This window comes from Octopus sinensis, linkage group LG12 (genome assembly GCF_006345805.1).
Source record: "Octopus sinensis linkage group LG12, ASM634580v1, whole genome shotgun sequence".
NCBI lineage: Eukaryota > Metazoa > Mollusca > Cephalopoda > Octopoda > Octopodidae > Octopus > Octopus sinensis.
In genome coordinates, this window is record NC_043008.1 from 10,567,663 (window position 1) to 10,595,307 (window position 27,645).

The 27,645-nt window shown below is 33.2% G+C and overlaps 1 protein-coding gene across 7 annotated transcripts in view; it reads left to right on the forward strand.

Moving 5' to 3' along the window:
- The window catches only part of LOC115217849 (cellular tumor antigen p53), a 229,632-nt gene that overhangs the window by 157,338 nt on the left and 44,649 nt on the right, over nucleotides 1-27,645 (forward strand). For 4 of the 7 annotated variants that reach the window (XM_029787548.2, XM_029787551.2, XM_036507799.1 and 1 more), the window contains 3 exons: nucleotides 9,795-9,914; nucleotides 10,191-10,332; nucleotides 13,256-13,288. In XM_029787548.2, the coding sequence (XP_029643408.2) occupies nucleotides 9,795-9,914; nucleotides 10,191-10,332; nucleotides 13,256-13,288 (295 nt within the window). Of the gene's footprint in view, nucleotides 1-5,037; nucleotides 5,163-9,151; nucleotides 9,295-9,794; nucleotides 9,915-10,190; nucleotides 10,333-13,255; nucleotides 13,289-27,645 lie in introns of those variants that run through there. The other 3 variants (XM_029787549.2, XM_036507802.1, XM_036507800.1) reach the window with 3 other exon arrangements.

A 27,645-nucleotide genomic window follows, 5' to 3' on the forward strand; every position in this document is an offset into this window, starting at 1 on the left:
CAGGATTTTTATCTTTCTATGAAGAATTACAACGAACTCTCACTTTCCTGATTTTCTTTTCTTTTCTTTCTGCCTAATTGTATTTATACTTGCTTCTGTATTTTATAAATGCCTTGGTACCATTAACTGCTTGTCCATCTTTTATTTTATTGTACTTTCATTAGCTCAACCAGTACATTGCCTATAGCTAATTCTTGTTCGGCTGGATTCTATCTCCCTTTATTTGAAAGTGGATTTTAGGTATCTTGTCTGTTCTGAGCACTAATTGTTTATATTATGTACCTTTTTGATGTATAACCTATTATATATGTGTGTGTGTGTGTGTGTGTGTGCATGCATAATGGGTATAGATATGATTGTACATACACACACATATGTATATATTAACACAAGTGTGGACATGCAGTAAAGAAACTTGTCTTGGATTCAGTTGCATTGAATGATGCCTTGGACAAGTATCCTTTACTATATAACCCTGGGCTGACCAAAACATGTCAGGGCATAGGGAAGTATTATCTTGCTTGGAAAGAAGCGAGGGTTGGCACATCTGTATGTGTATATATATTTATATTTTTGTGTACATGTATCTGTGTGTGTGTGTGTGTGTGCATTTACATTATATGTTTAGATGTGTGTTTGTATAATTTTCCTTGTTTTCTGTTTCTTCTCTTGCTGTACATTATAAATTAACTCTTCTCAAACTTTTGTTCCCAAGTTCCCCATGAGCAATAGGTGAAACAGAGTACATATTTTTTCAGACTAATATTATTGATTAAATATTTTCCCACTCTCAGATTTATCTTTGAGTTCTAAGTGGCCAGACATAGCTTCCTTTTGAACTTGTCACCTTCTGGTGTATCTGTTCGTCTACCACAATACATTGCTAAGGCGGTGAGCTGGCAAAAGGTGGCGAGCTGGCAGAAATATTAGCACATCATGCGAGATGCTTAGCGGTATTTCGTCTGTCGCTACGTTGTGAGTTCAAATTCCGCCGAGGTCGACTTTGCCTTTCATCCTTTCGGGGTCGATGAATTAAGTACCAGTTACGCACTGAGGTCGATGTAATCGACTTAATACCTTTGTCTGTCCTTGTTTGTCCCCTCTATGTTTAGCCCCCTGTGGGTAATAAAGAAATAGAAATAGGTATTTCGTCTGCCGTTACGTTCTGAGTTCAAATTCCACCGAGGTCGACTTTGCCTTTCATCCTTTCGGGGTCGATAAATTAAGTACCAGTTACGCCCTGGGGTCGATGTAATCGACTTAATACCTTTGTCTGTCCTTGTTTGTCCCCTCTATGTTTAGCCCCTTGTGGGTAATAAAGAAATATATCACATTACATTGCTAACTGCTCTATACCAATTTATCTCACTTTAAACCACCTCTTTTGCTTTTCCACTATCACTACTCATCTCTCACTCTCCCTTAACACTTTTGCAACTCTCCCCACACTCATCATCTCTCTTTCTATCAACCTTCTGTCTACCCAAGGTCGACTTGCCATTCATCCTTTCAGGGTCAATAAATTAAGCACCAGTGAAACTCTGGAGTGAACCAGCCTCATCATCATCATCATCTTCGTTTAGCGTCTGCTTTCCATGCTAGCATGGGTTGGACGGTTCAACTGGGGTCTGGGAAGCCAGAAAGCTGCACCAGGCCCAGTCTGATCTGGCAATGTTTCTATGGCTGGATGCCCTTCCTAACGCCAACCACTCCATGAGTGTAGTGGGTGCTTTTTATGTGCCAGACGAGGCTGGCAAACGGCCACGATCGAATGGTGCTTTTTACGTGCCACCGGCACGGGGACCAGGCGAGGCTGGCAGGCCTTGTGCCTACACCAGAAAGGATTATTATTATTGTTGAGTTTCTCTTCATCACCTCTGTACTGCTAGTTAGCGCCTATTCTCCTTAACCTTCCCTTGGATTCATGATTTATCGATCACCCATCTCTTCACCCCTACCTCTACCTCCAGTCATCCCTCAGTGTATTGGATTTTCACCATCTCTAACCATTCCTCATTGTTTTCATACACTGTTCCAAACTCTGCCTGTCTAGCTTGTTCTTTTGTTTTTAGGACCCACCCTGACATCTTGCTACCGTCATCTTTACTGCTTGTAGTGGTATCTGATATCCTCACTGTTTGAGAGACACAACAGGAATGATCTCGTTAGAGATTACAGCCATCTTTGGCTGGGTTGTTCCTGTTGCGTCCAATGATCTGATTGGTTGACATGTGGCATGGTTTGTCTCTACTTATTTCGCGCCACTAAGCCAACCAATCATGGCCTTTGGTTAAGGTCACGTGACACTGTTTTTCCTAGGCTATGTTTGAGTCATTTCTCTTCTATATAAAGGGCTTGATTTCAGTACACTAGTTGTTTGACTAAGGCGGCGAGCTGGCAGAATCGTTAGCACACCGGGCGAAATGCTTAGCAGTATTTCGTCTGCCGTTACGTTCTGAGTTCAAATTCCGCCGAGGTCGACTTTGCCTTTCATCCTTTCGGGGTTGATAAATTAAGTACCAGTTACGCACTGGGGTTGATATAATCGACTTAATCCCTTTGTCTGTCCCCTCTGTGTTTAGCCCCTTGTGGGTAGTAAAGAAATATATATCTCATAGGGGTGAAAAATATTTCTTTGACTCTAGACCTGTAAGAGTGAACCTTTCACCAAGTAAAACAATCCATAGCATATTTGCCCAACCTGCCTCCGCTTCGAGACACAACTTCTTGTATAGAACTCTTGCACATCATGTACTTCCTGCATGAACTAGTAATCTAAACTCCATCTTAACACTAGGCTGAGACTTTCATCTTACACTCTGTATTTCCGTGTTATACACGTTCACTTTTGTCACAGACACTTGTTGCATGCACAACACTCGCTAGCACTCACAACACTTTGACACCTTGTTAATAAAATCTTGTTCTCTCAAAGAGTGGAACGGCTTGTTACTCTTTACTCTTTTACTTGTTTCAGTCATTTGACGGCGGCCATGCTGGAGCACCACCTTTAGTCGAGCAACTCAACCCCGAGACTTATTCTTTTGTAAGCCCAGTACTTATTCTATCGGTCTCTTTTGCCGAACTGCTAAGTAACGGGGACATAAACACACCAGCATCAGTTGTTAAGCAATGCTAGGGGGACAAACACAGACACACAAACATGCACTTTCATATATATATATATATATATATACACGACAGGCTTCTTTCAGTTTCCGTCTACCAAATCCGCTCACAAGGCTTTGGTCGGCCCGAGGCTATAATAGAAGACACTTGTTAATAAAATCTTCTGTTCTCTCAAAGAGTGGAATGGCTTGTCGTCATTCATTTATATTCTGTTGGCACTGTATTATATAAGTTGTATTATGGCTTATCCTATTTTGTTAGAGATGGGACCGTGCGGCGTACAAAAGGAGACCTATGTCACCAACCACCTCACCTACAGTCGTATTCCTTACATGCTCTTTCTAGCTTCCACCCTTATTACTCCCAACAACTCTTGGGATCTTTTCCTTTTGAACGGCATATGTCAACACAATTTCTAGTTAACTAAACACTTTTAAACTTCGTATACTGGTAGAATGTGTTTATAAAACATCATTTTTTTCTTGGCTTTATTGAGAAAATTCTATAGTTTGTAACATATTTCCACTTTAAAAACCAAGCATTTCTGCAATTTTAACCAATCAAATACGTCCATTTGGGGTGAAAACATACCGTGCTGTATGAATATGCCCCTCGTTTAAGAAACAGATTGGGTTTATTTACATTTGCGAAGAAAAAAAGATACCCTTCCCCCACCCCTAACCATAATCCTAACTCTAACTAAACCTAACCCTAAAATAGATTGAAATGCAATAGAGCGATACTAGGGTTATAATTATGGGTGACATTTTCATTTGACGCCGCAAGAAAAAAATCCCATTTTCCGTAGGAGTGTCGTATGAAATTGTCACCCATAATTATAACCCTAGTATCGCTCTATTGCATTTCAATCTATTTTAGGGTGAGGTTTAGAGTTAGGGTTAGGGGGAAGGGTATCCTTTTTTCTTCGCAAATGTAAATAAACCCAATCTGTTTCTTAAACGAGGGGCATATTTATACAGCACGGTATGTTTTCACTCCAAATGGACGTATTTGATTGGTTAAAATTGCCGAAATGCTCGAAATTTCAGACGAAATATCTTATAAACTATAGAATTTTCTCAATAAAGCCAAGAAAAAACGATGTTTTATAAACACATTCTACCAGTATACGAAGTTTAAAAGTGTTTAGTTAACTAGAAATTGTGTTGACATCTGCCGTTCAAAAGGAAAAGATCCAATTTTTTTACACAAAGTAAATAATTTTTAAAACAAAGTAAATAACACGAAAACACAAAGTAAGGATCGACTAGTCATGACTAGCTAGCGCGAGTACGCGTGTGCGAGCACCGGGACCACTGTTCGCTAGTAGTACCATCCCTTTACAACTTCGAAAAGTGGCTGTCTTTAGGAAGGGTATTCAGTTGTGGAAACCAGGTCAAAGCAGACATTAGAGCACGCCGACCCGTCGGGTACTGTCCAATCCATACCAGCATGGAAAACAGACTTTAACAGATGGCACATCCCCGTTATGCTCACAATGTTTGAGTAGACTTAATATCAACTTGTCTCCCAAACATTTTACGTTAATATCACCGCCTTTGTTGTCCAATATGAATTTTTTTTTTTATTAAAGAGGTTCGGTATGATTTGAGTGAGTTTTGCTACTATTTTCTTCAGGTTGAGACTGCGTGATGCTATTTGTTTATATAATGTTTGCATGACAATGATACATATATACCACAGGAATTCGTTTAAAAAAAAATATTGTAGACAAGCCGACGTACTAAATTATTATTATTATCTTTATTATTATATAACTAAAAATTTCTCAATATTATCTAATTTAGCCCAGTATAAAGAAAAAAGGTCCCAGTATAGTATACTAGTTAAATAAACTGAAGATAATTGCAACTTGTCAAATTGCAAGTTTTCCCGCCATCACGCTTTTCACAATCAATCCCATAGTTCATTAGTTGTAATATGGCGAGGCCTTAAGTTCTCCTACACTTCCAATTTTCTCCGGGAGAATCGCTCACATTTCTTGTAGGATTCTGCCTTTTTTTCTACAGACGGTAATATCAATCACTTTACATGTTCAAAATTCTAAATCTTCGTCTTTTATTTAAAGCATTTATAGCTGATTTATCCTGTCTTTGTTTTTCGTCCTCCCATGTGACTTCCTATATAAATAACAAATATTTTGATTTTGCTGAATTCTATCTGAAGTCCTCTCTCTCTATATTATTTTTCCTACTGTTGAACTGTCATTCAAAGCATATTATAAGACATCTAGCTTTGAGTTTATGACGTTCATTACCCTTTTTTTTTAGGGCATGCAATTTAAAAATGATTTAAAAAACAATACCACATATTTGTATACTTCTGTATTGATTTAGGCCATGTTTCTGAGCAGGCAGTCGAGAAATTTAAAAAACTTTTCTATGATCAATTTTTTCCTTCTCTCTCAGTATTAGTTATACAATAAATGTTGTTTCCATTCTGTTAACTAAAAAAAATTAAATAATTAAAGGAAGAGTTACAGATATTTCAAGGGAAATATACTAAGGGAAACCATTGGAATGAATAAATGTTAATTAGGTGATATTGGATGGATACAATCTCTGAATATTTTTCGTTTTTGTAATTATTGAAACTGTCCATTCTATATAAGATATAAGCTTTTCGTAGAAGTAAATATTTACACTGTGTCGCGAGAACCGGTATTCGTTATTTTATAATCGGGTCATTTTTATTGTCAGCCAGCCAGACAGTTGGGTGGGTACACAAGATGTTTATAGTGTACAAATGTAACAAGTATTTTAATTGTAATTATAATTGATTTAATTATTAATACTTTTATTAGGCCAACATTGGGTAACAACTGATAATTAAGGGACAGTTTCGTTAAAATATTATAACGAGTGTATATATGGTACTTGTACAAGTGCCTGTATCTGTATATATATAACAAAAATCTGTTATCTGCTTATTGGAGATAATCTGAAGAGGAAGTAGTTTTTAAATTTTTTTCTTTTGAACATGCATGGATGTGAATCCCATTTCAGCTTTATTTCTTAGTTATTATGACCTTCCTTATTTAGGTTGTAACATAAAATAACAGGTACTTGATACAAGTACCAAAATAAAAATTTGTTGTTTGCGCCAAGATCAACCCTTATCGAGCAGACATTTAATGAAAAAAAAAAAAACTTCCGCCCATGAACATCCAGTTTTTTTCCTTCCTGCTTATAGTATATAGGACTACATTACCACTACATTTACCTATTGTGTCCATTTCCTTTTATGATAGCATGATGTTATATTATGGAAATTTGGCTGCTACTTCTAGCATGTAGAGTGACCATGTAGAGGTTTGTTCGTTTATGTATTTGTGGTTTTTCTTGCTGATTTTACCAAGTACTCATTTACCAGCAAGGAGGGAGCTAGAAGAAACTACTGCCTTGATAATCTAGTTTTCAAAATGATGCAATTTAGGGTAAAATACCCACACTTGAAGTATCGTCTAAAACATGGCTACTATTGAAACTATTTTTCAACCGACTAACTTGTATGTTAGGTGTTTGCTACCATGGCTAAATAACTACTACTGCTACAATCCTGAAGTGAGGTAGATCTGTTGGTCTGTATTAGGTTAATCTCTATATATTGGCACACGTTATCCCTTATCCATTACACACACACTCTAATATTTTGAGTTCTATTTTCCCCCTTCGCATCAACATTATATATATTTATTGTAGATACTAATCGACTATTATTGGGCAAAATACCTTGTGGTATTTGTTCCAGCTCTTTACGTACTTAGCACAAATTCCTCAGAGGTCAGCTTTGCTTTTCATCCCTCCACTGTCTGTAAAATAAACCCTCAGTTAAGTTACTAGGGGCGATGATATTGCCGACGCCTTCCCCTAAAAATTTGCTGTTCTTGTGCCCAAAATTAGAATTATTGTTTATGAGAAAGACATGATTGCCTCACAACTGCACTTTTTTTTTAACAATGTGAGCTAGTCTTCATACATATGACACCATTACCCATTTGGGGGAGTTGCAAAAATCAAAATTCTTCCATAGTAAGGGTTTGTTTTTTAATAACAGTAATAACGTTGTTGATTACGTCTCCTCCCACTGTGATCAGATCAAGTTACTTGATTGTATCATTCTTATCAAAATAAATCTTTTTGTGAATGATTATATATAGATACATATCTATATATATATATATGCAAAATTTAGAGGAATGACCACTAATAGTGGACAGCCTGTATGCTAGAAATAGACGTCAAACTCGCCATTTACCACGAAGAATGTGTTCTCAAGAAAAAAATTCAGCAAAAAAACCAAAGTGTAAAAATAAATTTTGTATGTATGAAATTTTTAATCTTCGGATTAAAAAAAAAATGCTAGGCCACTGGTTTTAATTGATTAATATCGACTTCTACCCCTATTTAATTATATATATATAGTGTGTATATATATATATATACTTTTTAATCCGAGGGGAGGCAATGTGAGCAGCAACTTACAAGAACACTACAATTTCTTCGAAATTAAGATTATATATATATACATATATGTATATGTATAATCTTAATTTCGAAGAGCCTCAATTGATTTGTAAATATTTTGGGTCTATTTGACGTTTCTAACACGTTGGAACTTCCGCCTCCTACCATCTCCTGAAGCCGTGTCTCGTGTTGTTCCGCACACTTAATTGTTTGGGTTGTTGCAGTCAGCGCACATGTCAAATGACGTAATAGGTGCCAATTTTAATTAGGCAACTATATACAGTGTTGTTGCAGTTGAACAGATTAAAGTATTTATTGGCTAGGTTTTTTTTTTTTTTGTCGTTTGTAAATTTTCTCATAACATTGTGTATCGATTATACATTTATACATATTACTTTAAAGAAAGGGAACAAAATCGCTTTAAAGAAATGTCATAATATTTCTATTAAAAATGTTTCATTTTCTTATTTGTACTCTCTAAGACCTCTTTGCATTTTTTTAATTAATATTTAAGAATGCATGACAATTTAAGGCATCGGTGCGGTATTCCAGAGTTGTAGTGCCGGGAAGAATAAATATTAACAATTTTTGCGAAAGATTTGTGGGATTTAGAAGTGCGGGATATACTTTGATATTTCTGTGGCTTTGATGGCATAACTATGTGTCCTGCCACCTCGTATTTTTATTAAAATAGATATTTTTAGATATAGTTTTCAACTGATATGTTTCAGATGGTGTAGATCGCGATTATATCGGAATTTGATTTTTAAAAAAAAGTGGGGTTCAGTAAAACTTATATGGAAATAAAGTCGAAGAGTATGAATCATCTAACCCCATACGGGTTTTTTCCATATCAAAACCCTACATAATCTCCACTGTCTCAGACGCATTTGTAAGAAGTTTCACTAAAAATTATTCATCTTTTAGAAAGTTATGAAAAATCGAGGTGTGGATTATCCGACACTACTCACCCCATCAAATCTTGCCACTACAAATTTCAATATAACTCTAATCTATACCCGTTTAATATGTATCTCTGGAAAATTTTATTAACTTTTGCATGTACATTTTCAGCAAGTTATGAGGAAACAAATTCGTGTGGTGGAGGGGGCGCGTATCTAGTTATACTGTTTCGGTCACCCGTTTAACCGAGTTCAGGCGATTTAAGACCAGTTGTCAACTGATCTCATGGGTGGAGGTAATGAAGTCTGAGGTTTGGAGGTGAGGAAGAGGTCAAGGATTTTTAGTCATTAGTCATTGGTACGGGTGGGCATAGTATTTTCAATAAATAAAAATGGGTTAAACTTTCTGTTTTTCTCTTCATTCTTTGTGCAAACCAAATTTAAGTTTTTAAAATTCTATTTTTATTGATTTCAGAAATCCCAAAGTTTTCTTTTTTCTTCTGCAAATCAGCTAATTGTTTTCTGACAAATGATTTTTCGACACATAAATATTTTTTAGCCTATTCACGTAAAAACCCATTCTATTTATAGATTTTCACTGTAGAACTTTAGTATTATTATCTGTTATATGTAAAACATATTTCGTTTAATAAGATGCGTAAACATTCTCCCTTTGTACCTTTCACACGGTTTTGTAGGCAACATTTAAGATTTCTTTGAATTCATTTGTTTGGTCTTTCTTATTTCATTTCTTCCCTCTTCAAAAATTACTTGAGGTAAACTTATATAGCAATAACAAACGAAACGTTTGTTATTGCTGTATAAGTTACTTTGAAAAAATATATTGCACAAGTTGGTCATAACAAAATTAAGTTGAACCTCCATTCTTTCATTAAATTTAGAAAAAGCATTAACATGAAAATAAAATTTTAATTTAGTTTTCTTCATAAAAAAAAAAAACTTTAAAATTTTCTTTTTTAAAACAAAATATGGTTGTGAAGCGTAAAATAAGAATTGACAAAATTATTTATTTTACATTTGCATTTATGCTTAGAAATAACGCATTTCATAAAGTAATGGAGTTACGTAAACAAAAAAAAAAAACCCCAAAAATTAGCATTCAAACTTATATATATTTTAAAGACATTTCAGAAGAAAAGATGTTGTTTGTTTTGCAAGAATTAAAGCAAATTAAAATATTCTTTATTATTTCGATTTAGAGAGACTTAGAAATTTTAATATTTCTAAATTTAAAAATGTATTTTTTTAATAATAGGTTTGGTAAGGTGGTGATACCATCTGAGTCAAAAATGGCCTCTCAAGGAATGTCATCTAATCAGAGGGCTTCGCAGGATTTTGATACTATTTGGAATAATCTGGAACATATTTCACAGAAGTAAGTTAAAATTTAAGTTCTTCAAATTATATTTGATGTTTATTATTAGCATATTTATAGATTTAATGAATTTATAATGCATTCATATCTTTGCATGTGAATATTTACTTGTGTTATTTATACAGATGGTAAGAATGGTAAGTGTAAAGATAATATTTAGGTAAGATTTTTTGACATTTTTACAAGTTGACTTTGACCCCTATAAAAAAACTGGGTACACTTGAAATGGATTTAAAAAAAAAATTTATTAATGCCATATTTTTTTTTCATTTTTAGTGAATATGCACAAATTCATGAAAGAGGAATTGCATATGAATTCAGGGAAAATGAGCCCGAACAAACTTCTCTTGAAATTCAATCATTCAGGATTGGCTCCAATGAAGACTATACTGGGAGGAATGATAGCTTAACAGATTTGGTAAGAATTTCATTTTTTTAATTCTAAAATGGAACAACTGGATGTCATTTCTAATGTAGATTCCTTATATAGATATAATCCTTTCATCTGCAAAGTAGAAGAAATGTGATTATAAGATCTTCATATCTTGAAGCATTGGATTAGCAAAATCATTAGCATGTCAGACAAAAAGCTTTGTGGTGGTTAGTTGTGCCCTTTACATTCTTAGTTCAAATTCCTGCTGTGGTTCACTTCACCTTTCATCCTTCTGGGTTTGATAAAGCAAGTACCAGTTGAGTATTGGGGATGACATAAATTGACTGTTTTCCCTACCCATTTTCTACTGTTATGCCTCAGTAAAAGAAAACCCTGTGAATTAGTAACATAAATCGTCATCATCATTTAATGTTCGCTTTCCATGCTGGTATGGTTTTGACAATTTGACTGGAGCTGGTAAGCCAGAGAGCTGCACTAGGTTCCAGTCTGATTTTGGCTTGGTTTCCATAGCTGGATGCCCTTCTTAATGCTAATCACTCTGAGAGTGTAATGGGTGCCTTTTACATGTCACCATTACTGGTGCTTTTATGTTTCACCAGCATGGATGCTGTTAGGCGTCACCGGCACCAGCCATAACTATGATCTCACTAGGCTCTGAGTCTTCTTGAGCACCACAAATTGTCAAAGGTCACAATCACTTGTCACCTCCTTTGTGAGACCCCACATTCGAAGATCATGCTTCACCACCTCGTCTCATGTCTTCCTAGGTCTACCTCTTCCACAGGTTCTGTCCACTGTTGGAGATTGGCGCTTCTTTATGCAGCTGTCCTCATCCATATGCATCACATTGATGAGGACAGTCAAACCTTTTTTTTTTTTTTTGAGAATTTTCATATATAGCAGGTTTTTAATGTTGAAAGCAGAACCAATATGATAAAGAGCTTTATCTAAAACTTGTTCTCATCTTGGATCCATATGGCCCCCTGAGTGTCCATATAAGATTTTTAGGGGTCTATACAACAAAATAGTAAGTTGGGGAATCCACAATAGTATTTTAAGGGCACCTGAAAAAATTTTGCCTTAGATGTTTATTGATATGTATTGCAAGGAACAGCTGGGTTTCTTTCTCTAACATTTTACATAGTTCAAGCTACACACTTTAATATGTGAAAAACAAAATAGAAATTTTGAAAGAAGTCTCTATAGTTTTTAACCGTCAAATGACTATGAGGGTCCACCAGAATAGAATAGTAATCAGAGGAGTCCCTAGATAAAAATGATTGGGAACCCCTGATCTAAAAGAACACACCAGTAAGATCAGAAATTATCACTTTGTCAACAAGAAGCACAGTTCTTTTATCTCAATGTGAGAGACCCTCAACGAGACTAATGCATCCTCTCTGTCCTATTTTGTCTCTCTTCCATTACCAATTCCTTTACAGTGTGCACTGGGTGCATTTAAGTTAATTTTTTGGCTCAAAAAGCAAAAAGCAAGGCCATGTAGGGGGACATGGAGTTATGTTCATGCAAAGAGTTCAGGCCATTTCTGGTCAAGAGCGACTTTGAACCGAGCGGGTGTCGGCATCTTTACTATCTCGTCCGGCAGTTTATTCTACAGATCTGCAACCCGGATGGAGAAAGCCCCTCTCCTTCGATTGAGATGAAATTGTTGCAGATAGAGCTTTTCGGAGTGACCCCGCAGCCGACGCTCTGGAGCAGGAGTGAAGAACAGCTCTTTCGAGAGGTTACACTTTCCGCTTATGATGTTGTGAGCGAGAATGAGGGTCTGTTATCAGTTACTTTACTGTGTGCACTGGGTGCATTTTATCATGATAGCAACACTGGAGAGGTTATCTTGTCTGCTGTACTCCAAGTCATGTGTTGAATGCATATGTGTAGAGGATAGTTGAAGGGACAACGGAAGAAAGTGATAGGCAATATGATGGAGACGGTGGTAAAAAGAGGAGTAAAGGAAGTTGAAAGTATGTCATCAGCGTGTAGAAGGTTCTGTGACGACAAACAGTAAGAAGGGAATGAATAATGTGAAAGAGAAGAAAGGTTAGTTGGCAGTAAAATGAGAGATAGTAAAAGAGGTATCATTAAAGGAGAGAGATGATAGTAAGCCATCGTTCGACATGGTCAATGGTAGAGTGATAAAAGGTGACAGTTGGGTGGGCGGCAAGCTGGCAGAAACGTTAGCACACCAGGCGAAATGCATAGCCGTATTTCGTCTGCCGCAACGGTCTGAGTTCAAATTCCGCCGAGGTCATCTTTGCCTTTCATCCTTTCGGGGTCGATTAAATAAGTACCAGTTACGCACTGGAGTCGATATTATCGACTTAATCTGTCTGTCTGTCCTTGTTTGTCCCCTCTGTGTTTAGCCCCTTGTGGGTAGTAAAGAAATAATTAATATAGACATGTCTGGTGCCATCCTTTGTTATATTGGGGGTATGGTACAGTGAATAGAAAAGAAGGCAATTGATAATTGGGAGAGTAATAAAGGGGTAGTAGGTGAAGAGTTAAATAAAACAGACAAGCAACCACTCACACAAATATTGTACAGAATATTTTAAAATATTTTTACTCTCTGAAGATGATGTAATTTGAACAATTATTTTATTACCTGTTTTTGTTTGTTACCCATCATTTAGTCAAATATAAACGCAGGTTGGTATTGTATTTCACCAATCTAGAATGTTACTCTTTTTCATATATTAACAAAAATATAAAACAATTTTATTTTCTCTGATATTGTTTATAAGACGATTGTAGCTTTATATATGTATATGAGTTCTAATTGACTTGAAGGAAAGGCTTATCAATGGTATGTTGTTATATTAATTAGTATAATTATACTGAATCAGTCTTCTGAAAGGTCAATTAGCTGTTGTTTTACTTGTTTAATTTATGTAATTCTAAGTTGAACTTTCTTTTATCATTCTTCTAGCTTGTCACAGGACCATCAAGCTTAGCTCAGTTGGTAAGTTCATTTGGATAATGACTAATTTCTAGATGTATTTATATGTGGGTTAGAGAAGTGTGTCTGTGTGTATGTATACTCTTTTACTCTTTTACTTGTTTCAGTCATTTGACTGCGGCCATGCTGGAACACCGCCTTTAATCGAGCAACTCAACCCCGGGACTTATTCTTTTGTAAGCCCAGTATTTATTCTATCAGTCTCTTTTGCCGAACCACTAAGTAACGGGGACATAAACACACCAGCATCGGTTGTCAAGCAATGCTAAGGGGACAAACACAGGCACACAAACATATACACACACATGCATATATATACATATATACGACGGGCTTCTTTTCAGTTTCTGTCTACCAAATCAACTCACAAGGCTTTGGTCGGCCCGAGGCTATAGTAGAAGGCACTTGCCCAAGGTGCCACGCAGTGGGACTGAACCCAGAACCATGTGGTTGGTAAACAAGCTACTTACCACACAGCCACTCCTGCGCCTATATATGTATATATATATGTATGTGTGTATATATATATATCTTGGTGACCCTGTCAGTGCAGGCACCACTTAAAAAGCATCTGATCCACACTGTAAAGTGGTTGGCATTTGGAAGGGCATCCAGTTGTGAGAACCTTGCCAAAACTGATTTCGCCTGTGCTTGTGCCACATAAAAAGCTCTAAGTCTACTCAGCTGGGTGGTTGGTGTTAGGAAGGGCATCCAGCTGTAAAAATCCTGCCAAAACAGTCACAGAAGTCTGGTGTAGGCTTCTGGCTGGCTGGCTCTTGTCAAACCATCTTACCCATGCCAGCATGAAAGATGGATGTTAAATGACACACACACACATGTATGTGTGTGTGTGTATATATATATATATATATATATATATATATATATATATATATATACACACACACACACACACACCACACACACACACACACACATACATACATAGTCCACCTCATGCCAGTGTGTGAAGATGATGATTATGATGTCTGTGGGCCTGTTGAAAATTGGTGTACATGACTCATTCATCAAAACTAACTTGCTTTGCGTGGGTGACTATACATACATACATATCAATGTATATACTACTTTAAAAAGTTAAGTGTTCTCTTTGATTGATTGAGAAAACGTTTTAACATTTGTTCTTATAGATGTTCTGCACATTTTATAAAATTTCTTTGCATTTATTATATCTATGTTGTATATATAAGAATATAAGACTTTTATAAACTTCTGAGAGAACATAAAGTAATTCTTTTTGAAGTAGTGGCTCATGAGACTCACCTAATGCTATAAATAATATTTACATGTTATTATTTATTGCTTTATTTGAGCCATGAGAGCCATGATTCTATAAATGATATATATATATATATATATATATATATATATAATAATATTGGGGAGTAAATCCAAACTTACAGGGAAAAATTAGATTTAGGATTAAATCAAATTTCACAGTATAAATATAAATTAAATTAGAGATAAAACCACTATTAGGCAAATCAAACAATGAAAAACATAAACCAAAACATAAAAATAAATATAATTAATATAATATATAAATTTAAAATTAAATTATTTAAATTAAAAATTTTTAATTTATATTTATAAATTTATATAGTTTTTAAATTTTAAATTTATAAACTTTTAAACTTTTAATATTCATATTTATTATTATTTTTATATATATATATATATATATATATATATATATATATATATATATATATATATATATAATTATTAGATGTGTACTTAAATCTAAAATATGAATAATGATTATTTAGTTAAATAATTCGGTAATTAAATTTTGGACTATAACTGAGCTAACGATATTTGAGATTTTATTATCTTTTTTTAAGCCATATTATATATTCATAGATATCTCTAATAGTGACTTTGTTCTATTATAGCTTAAATATAGCCATTTTCCATTGATAATATGTATTAGTATTATTCATTGTTTAAAATATATTTGTAGTTTTCATTGTTAAAAGAATGGTCCATTTGTTTATTATTAGTTTAGTTAATGACACGATTTTTGAAAGCTAAGTAAAGCTTTTTATTAAGTTATTTTAATAATTTATGTTATATTGTATTTTATTGGATACTATATAACTAAGGATTGATATTTTGATCGTATAAGTATTTAGTTGTTGAAGATAGGTATTTCATTAGTAGATTATAACTATACGGTTTTTGTAAGTTACTAATTGGCCAACAAGATATATTGATCGTTAAATAGTTATACGGTTTTTTAAAGATAGGTTATATGTTTATAATTTGCTTTTTCATCTTTAATTTTTTAATATATTTCGTAAATAATAATGGAATAATTAATTTATTTAGTTTTCATTATGCGTATGTATATTTATTGATAGAGAAAATTTTAGATCTTAATTATTATATTTATTGATAATAATTTAGTTATTATTCTTAAATATTTTTTATAATTATTAGATTTGAACTTAAATTTAAAAATATGAATAGTGATTATTTTATTTGTTAAATGATTTGGTAATTAGATATTGACTATAACTGAGATTAGGTTATTTGTGAGTTTATTAGGTTTTATAGCCATTTTATATCTTAAATAAATACATTTTCTATCTATTTTTACCTTAAAAATTAATATTAACATTATAATTGGATTGTATGACATAATCCTAATCGTTAAAGTTTCTAATTTGATAATAGAATTTTTTATAAGAAAAATTATTATTTTATTTATTTCTTAAAAAATATTGTTTAAATATATTTGCTTATTTATTTAACTATTTATCTTTAACCTGAAGATTGACTATGATTATAATTTGAATTTAAATTATTGTAATTCAAATTGGGTTATGGCCATGAAACATACGTAGTGGTTTTACTTATATTATATTAAACTTTTTAATACCTTTTTGATAGTTATATATGAAAAAAAAAATAAATATTAAAAAAGTTTAAAAATTTATATTTATATATTTTGTATATTATATTAATTATATTTATTTTTATGTTTTGGTTTATGTTTTTCACTGTTTGATTTGCCTAATAGTGGTTTTATCTCTAATTTATATATATATATATACACACACACACACCCACATACATACAAACAGGCACACAACTGGTATCAGATAATGACATAGTCAATCTTTATCAGACAGTTATAACATCTCTGCATTTTTAGTTGCAGCTCAAGTAGTTTAGCTGGAAGTCAACCTTGAGCACTAATTGTAGCTATAATCTTTTGTCATCAGTTGTAATATTACCTATATATATATATATATATATATATATACTTTATTTAAAGCAGCAGAAAATTCAACAAAATCTGTTACTCTGAGTTTCTCGTTGCCGTTCATCAGACAGTTTTTGCTATATATATATATATATATATATATATATATATATACATACACATACACACCCAAGCCAGCATGGAAAACGGATGTTAAATTATGATGATATATATTCTTCAACTTTTATAGATTTTTATCACTATCATCATCATTGTTTAGCATCCGCTTTCCATGCTAGCATGGGTTGGACTCCTTGTAGTTATTTTTGGGCTGGGTTAAGTCTAATCCTAGAGTTATAACTTTTAATTTAATTAAAACAACATCAGATTGCCAAATAAAACTTTTCATTTCTTACTCAATATTGATCAAGGAATATTATCTAATATTTTGTGCTTATTGTTTATAAACATGTTTGTCTCAGAGCTTTTGCTTCCATCTCTTAACCTGCTTTTATTTTCTAACAACAAATAGCGTTGCTGTTCAGTCTTTCCATATTTGCCTTTAACCCTTTCATTACTGTATTTATTTTGCGATGCTCTGTGTTTCTTTCAATTATTTTAAATATAACAAAAGAATTTAGTGAATTAACTTAGTTATCATTAAGCTAGTGTTAGGAACATAAACTGTGACTAAGGTTTGGTGGAAGATTTGAATTCAAAACTTATGAAAACAAGACATTTGTACTAAAGAGCCAGAGCCGGTTTCAGCCGGGTTGGTAACGAAAGGGTTAATGTGTTGTACCATTACAAATATAATTTGTTCATATATTGATCAAGTTACCTAGGAAACAGCTTGCCTACCTTTTCAAATGACCCAATAATTCAAGCTGTAACCCTTAGATAACTTCTGGCTTATGCTAGAAAGCCTTGTTTTAAATTTCTGTATTAGTATAAATATTAAATGATCTGTAGATCTCCCTCATTTGAGAAGTGGGAATATTGTTTTATAGTTACTAAACTGATGTTAGTTCTTCACTGAGAGTTGCATTTTACAAGAAATACTAAGAGTATACGAGGTTACTCATAAGAAACTAGTCACCTATAGAATATACATTTAAAAAAAAAATTCTTATTTACTGAAATTCCTTTACTTTTTCAAATCATACTTAAAATTATTGCTTTATTTCTTGATATTTGTCCTTGTTCTTAAATTCTAAACATTTTATTTTTCATTCTCTTTGAAATAACACGAGAAGCCAAGCTCCCTTTCTGCATTGTTTACGTTAAAAGAGTAAATTTATGCAACTTAGAAGTATGTTAACCCTTTCGTTACTGTATTTATTTTGAGATGCTCTGTGCTTCTTTCAATTACTTTAAATACAACAAAGAATTTAGTAAAATAACTTAGTTATCATTTGGCTAGCGTTAAGAGCATAAATTGTGACTAAGTTGTGGAAGTTTTTAGTTCAAAACTTTTGAAAACAAGACATTTATACTCAGAGACAGAGCCGGTTTCAGCTGGGTTGGTAACGAAAGGGTTAAACCTGGCATTGCTGTGGAGTTAAGGACTCTGCTTTTTAACTATGTCATTAGGAGTTCAGTGTCATTGTGTGGTACCTTGGGCAGGTGTCTTTTATTATAAGTCTTGGTTCAACCAAGGCTTTGTGTGTGAAATTTGGTTGATGGAAGCCGTGTAGAAGCTTATTAGAGGAATAATATCTTTTCTGATTTAATACCACTCTGTTGCAAATATTCAGGTAAGTTTTCTGGTTTGAAGATAACCAAATTCTATCCTCCCACTAATCACAGGATACCAAAATGGCTCATAAATGGAGCCCTTCTACTCCTCTGAGTATGCCATGAAAAATGGCAAAACTTATTGCTTCACAATTACTTTCAGGTCACTGTTCATCAAAAATGCGCAATATTAAATCTTAATACATAGTTGCAGGTGTGGCTGTGTGGTAAGAAGTTTGCTTCTTCACCATTTGGTTCTGGGTTCAGTCCCACTGCATGGCATCTTGGGCAAATGTCTTCTATGATAGCCTTGGACTAATGAAAGCCTTGTGAGTGGATGTGGGAGATAGAAACCGAAAGCAGTTCGTTGTGTGTCCGTGTGTCCAACTCATGCCAACATGGAGACTAGACGTTAAATGATGATGATATGTCACTACTTGACAACTGGTGTTGGTGTGTTTACATTCTCATAATTTAGTGGTTTGGCGAAAGTAACTGATAGAATAAGTATCAAGCTTAAAATAATGGAAAATACTGGGGTTGATTTGTTCAACTGAAAATTCTTCGAGGTGGTTCCTCAGCATGGCTGCATTCTGCTGAGTGAACCAAAGATATTTCTTGTTGAGAGGAAAGGGATGTGTCAAGTATTGCTTTCTAACTTGTAGTTTGCGAGATCAAATCTGTTGTAAGCCCTTCATTGTGTTTTTTTTTGCAGGACACTTATTTTGTTCCCCTACTTGTTTTAGTTTAGCTCTGTATCAGCAATGACCTAACAGTCTTATGATCAGAGCCATTTCAGCTTTGATCATCGTCTTTTAAGTTATCTCAGACAACATGGTCTAACATGTCCTTCCTTGACCTGTTTGTCAATAGGGACAAGACTCAGTGACGCTTTGACAATAACTTATTTGAAAGATTTTTCTTCCTGCTTTTTGCCATGAAATCAACCACCATTTTTAGAGCCTCTTTACAAATTAGATTAATTTCGCAAGGTTAAAAACTGAACTCCGTATACAATTTCAGTCAAAAAGATAAAAAGAATTGGTAACAGTAAATCATTCTGTTTTACTGTCTTTTACATTTTTCTCCACCTTCAGAATGATTAATATTAAGACTAAAATTTTTTGTTTTATTTTGGATAAAATATATGTAAAATCTTTTGTTTTTGCTCTTGTCATTGTTGACATGATAACAACTTATAAAGACTTGTCTACACTTAATTTATATCTTTTTAAAAAACATGAATTATCTTGTTATATCAGGGAAAATTGTTTATATACTTATAGACCTACTATTTTCTCTTGGGAAACACAAATCTTTGTTTAATGTTGAATAATAGATCTGATTCCTCATCTTCTACGTTAGTCATATAAAATATGAAATCCTATTCAATAAGTTTGCTCAAAATTATTTTGCCAAGATATTTTCTTAGATTTCTCCTGACATTTATTCACTGTGCGTGTGTGTGTTTGTATATCTTTTTTTCTTACGGTAACCATTCTGTTTTGTTTTGTACTTAAGTGATTATGTCCTTTGGTATCTGGCTACTTCTATAATTCTACAGAAACTCCAGTACATTGTGCTGATATTTATTTAGCATAGGTAAAAATAATGATTTTTACTAAAGGCAAATGATGAAAAGAAATTCTCTTTCTTTCACTTTTCAATATTTCCTTTTAATGTGTCTTTTATTCGTAATCCAAAGATAGCAAATCACTATGAATGTCTATCATTTACAACATCGTCTACTGTCTCTTTTCTAACAAGACAAAATCTTTTCTTTTGTTGGAATATTAGCATCATTGGAAACAAGACTTTTATCTTTTGAAGGAGCCATTTGCCTATTATCTATATAACTTGGCTTAGCTTATGCACGTCATTAAAAGCTCACTCGTATGACACCAAACCTAAATTATCTTCTAATATAGATTATAAATGCTTATAAAAATCAATCTTATATTTTTATGTTTGGCCATTCTTATTGTATGTTACTACTGTCTTTTTTTTTTTTTTTGTGCGTTCTTTGTTTGTTCTCGGAATTCTTTGTTGACATATTTGCATTGCTTTTAGTCAGCAAACCAGAAACATAGATCTCTAATTCAGCAATTTGTTATTTTCATACACATTTTGATTTCTATTATATGTGTAAGTGGCTTATATTTGCTAATAATCTTCTTTCAGATGGTTATTCCATTGTATTTATTTGGCTGTTAAATATACGTCTTTATAATACTTTTATATTATCTATTATAATTAGGATACATGAATAGATATTTAAAGTGGCATGTTGTACAGATAAATTAATAGAATAGTTTAATTTATCTCGGCAGTTTTAATTATTTTATGGAACATATTCTCATAAGAATCCCAGTTTGGACGAAATTATTTAATTAAAAAGTAATTAACTTCATATGTTATTTTTTTCTTAATGTAAATGTCCTGACTGTTATGTAGAAGTCTCTTTGGTAAAGAGTTATGTTAACGCAAAAGAAACCTTATATCCTACTTCTATTACCTAATTTATAGAATTTGTAAGATGTTGATGTTTCTTAATTAAAAATGCGCATGCATGTGCAAATGCACACACACACACATTGAGTAATGTCTATTCAGAGCTCAGGTTTTTAAGTGACCATTCCATCTTTTTTAAAGTCATCGACGACTGATGTACTTTTTTTCAGAAAGGTAGGATGTAATTTAAGGGAAATTTGGCTACTATTTCTGGCAGGTCAAGCTGTCATGTAGAGGGTTCCTTGGTCATAAATATATGATTTATATTCTATGTAAGGAAAATATTAGTAATTTCTTGTGAACAATATGTTTGAATTTCAATATAGAAAAAGTATTAGATGGCTTATGGTCTATTGAAACTGAGAATTATCTGAGGGAAGTATGTATGTGTTACTTGGTGTTAAGAAGGGCATTCAGCTGTAGAAACAACACCAAAGCAGACATTGGAGCTTGGCATAGTCTTCTGGCTCACCATCTCCTGTAAAATTCCAACCCTTGCCAGCATGGATATTAACTGATGATGATGAACAGGAGGGAATCATTTTAAATAATCCTGTGGTTGACTTCTATATCTCTCTGCTTATCATATTTTTCATTTCATTTTGAATATCATGAAGTTTTTCAAATTTTACATCTAGGTGTATTAAATTTTGCTACTTAATGCTTGTCATAACATCACCTGTCTTCCCATAATTTTCCTATCTGACTATAAATTTATTGCTAGAGAAGACAATATCTAGTTTATCTTACAATTGGTTAAATTCATTTGACTCTGTAAATATTAAAAAAAAAGAAGTTTGTTGTAAATTCATTTTAATAATAAACAACCAACATAAGAGGCAAAATGGCAGAATCTTTAGCACACTTGGCAAAATGCCAAGTGGCATTTCGTTCATCTTGAGTTCTGAGTTCAAATTCTGCTGAGGCCAACCTTGCCTTTTATCCTTTTGGGGTTGATAAAATAAGTACCAGCTGAACACTGGAGCCAATGTAATCAATTATCTCCTCCCCCTGAAATTGCTAGCCTTGTGCCAAAATTTGAAACCAATATTAACCCTTTCGTTACTGTATTTATTTTGAGATGCTTTGTGTTTCTTTCAATTACTTTAAATATAACCAAGAATTTAGTAAAATAACTTAGTTATCATTAAGCTAGTGTTAGGAATTAAATTGTGACTATGGTTTGGTGGAAGATTTTAATTCAAAACTTATGAAAACAAGACATTTGTACCCAAAGCCAGAGCCGGTTTCAGCCAGGTTGATATCGAAAGGGTTAAACAATCACTAAACATTAATTAATTACACTTTATTTGTAGAACTTGTAGGTATCATGCATTACTATATTTATGATATTCTACAAAGGAACTTTAAATTCTTTTCTTTTGTAAATTTCTTCTCTTAAACTGTAAGCTGCCTGTGTGTATTTAATTAATTGAATACACAATAAAAAATGTTCAACACTTTTAAGAGGTCATTGGCTTGATTCTGATTGTAAGCAGAACTGGATTAAACTGGAAGTGGCTAACTTGAAAGCTTCCCACTATAATTGGATTAAAATTTCAGTAGCATAATACGTTATATTGATTAATATACTTAAACATTCTACTGGAGAAAACGTTAGTGATTAAATGATTTTGAACTACTTTCTAATTACAACTAGCAAATACTTTTCATTGTTAAAATAGCTGTTGGTAGTTAACGAAACCTTTTAATTTAGGTAATTAAGTTGTCTGCTTTGATTTCTGTGTAAGCCCACAGTGACAGGTATAGCAAAAGAAACTCCCCCTGTTATTTGAACTGTTGTACTCTCTCTTGACTGGTATTTAAATTTGGAGGCGAGCTGGCAGAAACGTTAGCACGTCGGGCGAAATGCTTAGCGGTATTTCGTCTGCCGTTACGTTCTGAGTTCAAATTCCACTGAGGTTGACTTTGCCTTTCATCCTTTCGGGGTTGATTAAATAAGTACCAGTTACGCACTGGGGTCGATATAATCGACTTAATCCGTTTGTCTGTCCTTGTTTGTTCCCTCTGTGTTTAGCCCCTTGTGGGTAGTAAAGAAATAAGTATTTAAATTTGGAGATTTGTTGTTCATCTACTTCATGTCTCATAAACTAGAAATATGTACTGGCTCGGTGCAGTATGGAAATGTGGAAAATAGCAAACACGAATATTCCGATATGGTGGTTAACGAGTATTATGCATATTTAGTTGTGAAAACATCTCTTATGAAATAAAAAAATGCACGTTAATAATGTTACAGAAAAAAATCAATGTTAGCTTTCTGCTGATATAGCGTATTTAAGTAAATTACTATAACACGTACTACACAAATATACAATTTATTTCAAACATGTACTCTGTTATTGACACCAACGGCCGTTGTTAAGGAGACCCTAGCCAGATTTACTTGAGTAGTAGAGGCATGAAGCTAGTTAAGTGAACTCTTTAGGAACAGCTCACAAGTCTAACAAGCCATTTGAATTCATGGGTTGTAAGCCAATAATTCAATATTTCATTCAATCAACTACAATGACCACAGAAACAACGGCAAAAATGCTATCGTGTTACGTAAATTAATACTTGATGAATTTTAATATCTTGTTTTCCATGTTGGCATTAGTAGAGGGTCTGCAAACAATCTTTCTCCGCGTTCCTCTAACCTTATGCTATGTACAGCTCAGTGTTTTCACATCTGGCCTAATTATTTCTTCCCAGTGTTTTATATTTGGACTATTTTTTGCAATATTTCCTTCCACAATGGATAATATGGATTTTTTTTGCCTCCTGAATTCTCTCTCCTGCATACCTTGAGCAATCCTTTTGGATATCTGGTTATTTTTTTTTTTTTTTACTCAGTTTCAAATACTTTTTCCTCTTATAATGATATCATTATGCATTAAACCTGACATGGTTTCATAGAAAGAATACTTCATTTTTAACTTGGTTAGTGTTCCTGGAACCTTTTCTAGCCCTCTTTTGAAAATTAGAAGATAGACTGGATAAGTGGAGATGGAAATCATCATCATCATCGTTTAGCATCCGCTTTCCATGCTGGCATGGGTTGGACGTTTCAACTGGGGTCTGGGAAGCCAGAAGGCTGCACCAGGCCCAGTCTGATCTGGCAATGTTTCTACGGCTGGATGCCCTTCCTAACGCCAATAAGTGTTGTAATATAATATTGGTTTCAAATTTTGGCACAAGGCTAGCAGCTTTGGGGAAGGGGCTAAGCTGGTTACATCCCTCCCAGTGCTCTACTCATACTTATTTTATCGACCCCAAAAGGATGAAATGCAAAGTCATCATCGGCAGAATTTGAACTCAGAATGTGCTGACAGACAAACAAACTGCCACTAGGCCTGGTGTACTAATGGTTCTGCCTGCTCACCACCTTGTGATGTAACATTGAAGCATGAATTCATATACAAATATCTGTCTTCAGATGAGTGAATTTAGATATTGCTGATCAGTCTCTAAAAGTAACAGACAAGTCTCTCAAATCATACATTGCTGTCTTAAAGAAGGAAGACCATATTTGATAATGTTCTTTATAATAGACTGTCTGAAGAAAAAAAAAGATAGTATGTTCTTGGTTAGAACTTCTTTGACCATAGGTAAGCTACAGCATTTACACCAACTACTGTTCCATTCTTTTTAATAAAACTAATATCAATGATTTGAGAGATGATGTCTTTTGCATCTGGCCATAGACTATGAGACAGCAGTATAAGATCATTTGCATAAACAAGGTGTTTCAAGCTGTTTTTATAAGGTCCATTGAATTTCCACTTCTCCTGTCTGCTGTAATGTTCTCTATAATGTAATTGATACTGTCAAGAACAACAAAGAGGTTGAGACAGTTTGGTAGACTGCGGTTTTCACTGAGATTCCTTCACAATTTTCCATTATGGAGAACTTTGTAGGATATTCATTCAAGCTTTTTATGTGCCTGGGTTTGATCGTCAACCAGACCATTGATACTATTATTGATGTTAAAGCCAAAATTGGCAAAGTGTGCGTTCCTACTGCTGGATAATATTTGGAAGTTGAGGCTCATCCCAGGGACACTAAGGTCTGCAGTTCAAATTTGAAGTCAGTTCCATTGTTATGGGGCTAAGGTGTTGCGATATTTGGAAGTTGCTTGGAATCCAGTGGAAATCAGCAACATAGTTTTTGGTGAGCAAACTTAATAGACCTTAGGGGACTCCAGCACAACTTTGCCTTGCAGACCCTCAGATAAAACTCCTAGGGTACAAGTGAGGACTGTCAAAGAACTCCCTAGTGATGGGACCGGGAAGAGGAAAGAAGATCTGGTTGGAGCTGGGAGCAGTTGGAGAGGAAGATCAAGAAAAATTGGAGGGAAAATTAAGGTTCTGAGTGAGAGAAAGAATTTCAATGAATTTGCCACAAAAATATTATTTAACATTTAAATATGAATTTTATTTGATCAGTTCGAATTTTCATTTAATAACATTTCATTAATCACTAAAAATTTGATTAGCTTTAAATAATTTATTAATTTTGGTGTTACATTTTTTAAAATGTTAATTTGGCTTTGTTATTAACTGGATCAAACCCCTTCAATTTTTCTTTAACAACCATTTCAGTCTTTTGAGTTTGTTTTCTTTCCTTATCAGACTTTGTAACTTTTGAATGGTCCATTTTTGCATGTGATTTTTACCTGTTTTTCTGATTATGCTTTCAATAGACAAAGTTGCCAATTTGTACTATTTCTCCATGGCGTAGTGGTTAAAGTTGTTGAAATCCTTCTGTAAGTTTTTGAGTTCCATCTTAGCTTACATTGCACTGATTAACCAAAAGACACACGAGAGTTTAAAATGTGTTTAAAAAAAAAAATGAAAATGTTAGCAGTGTAAAATATTTTCCAAGTGAATGTATTGCTAAATTAAAGAAGTAGATAAGTCCTATTTTCTATATATATTTTAACACCATGATTATTATCACAATAACATTAATTAAATAATTATCTCTGAGTAAGTCTTTCATTAAAACAGTATAGTTTTCCTGATTGATTATTGTTAGCAGTAAAGAAACCTCTGTTTGGGTAAAATAAAGGTTGGATTGTTCTCTGTTTGGTTAGCCATAAACAAAGATCTATATCCCCCCTTTTTCTATAGGCTATCATATATATTTTTAATTACTAATTTATTATTTATTGTTTTGTCCACTATCTATTGTTTGCCGCTGTGATCAATTGGTGCAGTATATAACAGAACCTTTTTTTCCTAAACTCAATCTTAGTACATTCTTTTTATTCAACATAATTTTCTGATAAATAACATTTTGGAAATTCTAAAACGATAAACTAATTATACATTTTTATAAATTGTTTTAAAATCTGATAATGTTATTTGATGTGTGTGTCTGTATATATGTGTGTGTATATATATGTATATATATATACACACATAAGTACCGCATTCATGTGAATTAATTGGAACTCTCTTGAATCTTAATTGCTTTTACTGAATATATATATATAATATATATATATATATACTCACCGGAGTAAGCACATAAATGTGAAACAAAGTGGAAAAAAGAGTACTCAAATACCAGAGGTAGAGTAATATGCTTTATTTGTTAAACAAAACTGTCCGACGAACGGGAACGTGAAACTCCGAGTAACAGCTTTTGTTGTATTTCTGCTGCCTTTAAATAAAGTATATATATTTATATATATACATACATATCGTTTAAGTATTTGAAGTTGAATATGAAAGAGGTCATTTGCTGTTTGTAAATTTATGACCCTTTTCTACAAGTTGATTCTTTCATTGCCTTGATTTGTTATTGATGTTTTGGTTTGTCCAAGAATGAAGTCCTGCCAGTCAACTTTATTTTGTCACTTTCTCTTACATTTCACTTTGTCATTTATATTGTTTTTCTCTCATTAGTAGCTATAGCCAACATATTCGTAGTGACCAGCTAACAAGTTCAGGCATATTCTTTTTATTTGTGGCTATTTAACATGATACAACTTGTTCTTCATACTGTTAGTCATTATAATATATACTATATTTATTAAGATGTTTTTCTCCACAACACTAGAATTGGAATTTTAACTTCTTAATCTAGTTAATTTTGTAGGGTTTTATTCTGGAACTATTTTATCTGTTTGCATATATATATATATGTGTGTGTGTATATATATTTATAATGATCAAGGTTGAAAGAAGGGGGTTTACAACTTATCCGGTAAGTAGAAAGAAAACTAATAATAATAAAAAAAACGGTTACAAGTGATAGGCTAATTCTGTTTTGAAAATTTCTGTGCTTTTTCTATTTTCTCAAATATGTAATTATGTTAAATGAGAGAAAAGTAGTTATTAACACTCACATTACTGTAATCATGTGAAAAAAGTAGCTGTTAAATAATTGATTATTGTAATATTTTCATATTACATTATTGATATCTTCTTAAAAGCTTTTAGCTCTCTCATTCTCTTTTTTTATTCATCATTTCATAAAATATCACCATAACAAAAAAGAAAAGTAACAGTTTTATTAATTATGTTTTTGTTCTGCAATGTTTAGTAAACGGAATTATTTACTAATATTTTAGATACGTACTTATCTGTCGTTCGTATGCATTTCTCTTGTGATATCCGTAGCGGTAAAGTAACTTTTTATCAGTTTCTTAATGCATCACAATTCTTACTAATTAGAATATATCATTAAAAATGACTATACGACTATTAATTTGTGAAAAATTTTTGGAGCAGTTTAAAGCAGTTTCAATCAAGTCACAGTTTTATTGCGCTCTTTCACTTGAGGTGGTTTTAAGTGTAAACAAAAACATGTGTAGCTTGTCAGCACAACTATTACTATAGTGATTGAATAGTGATAAATGTTTTTCATG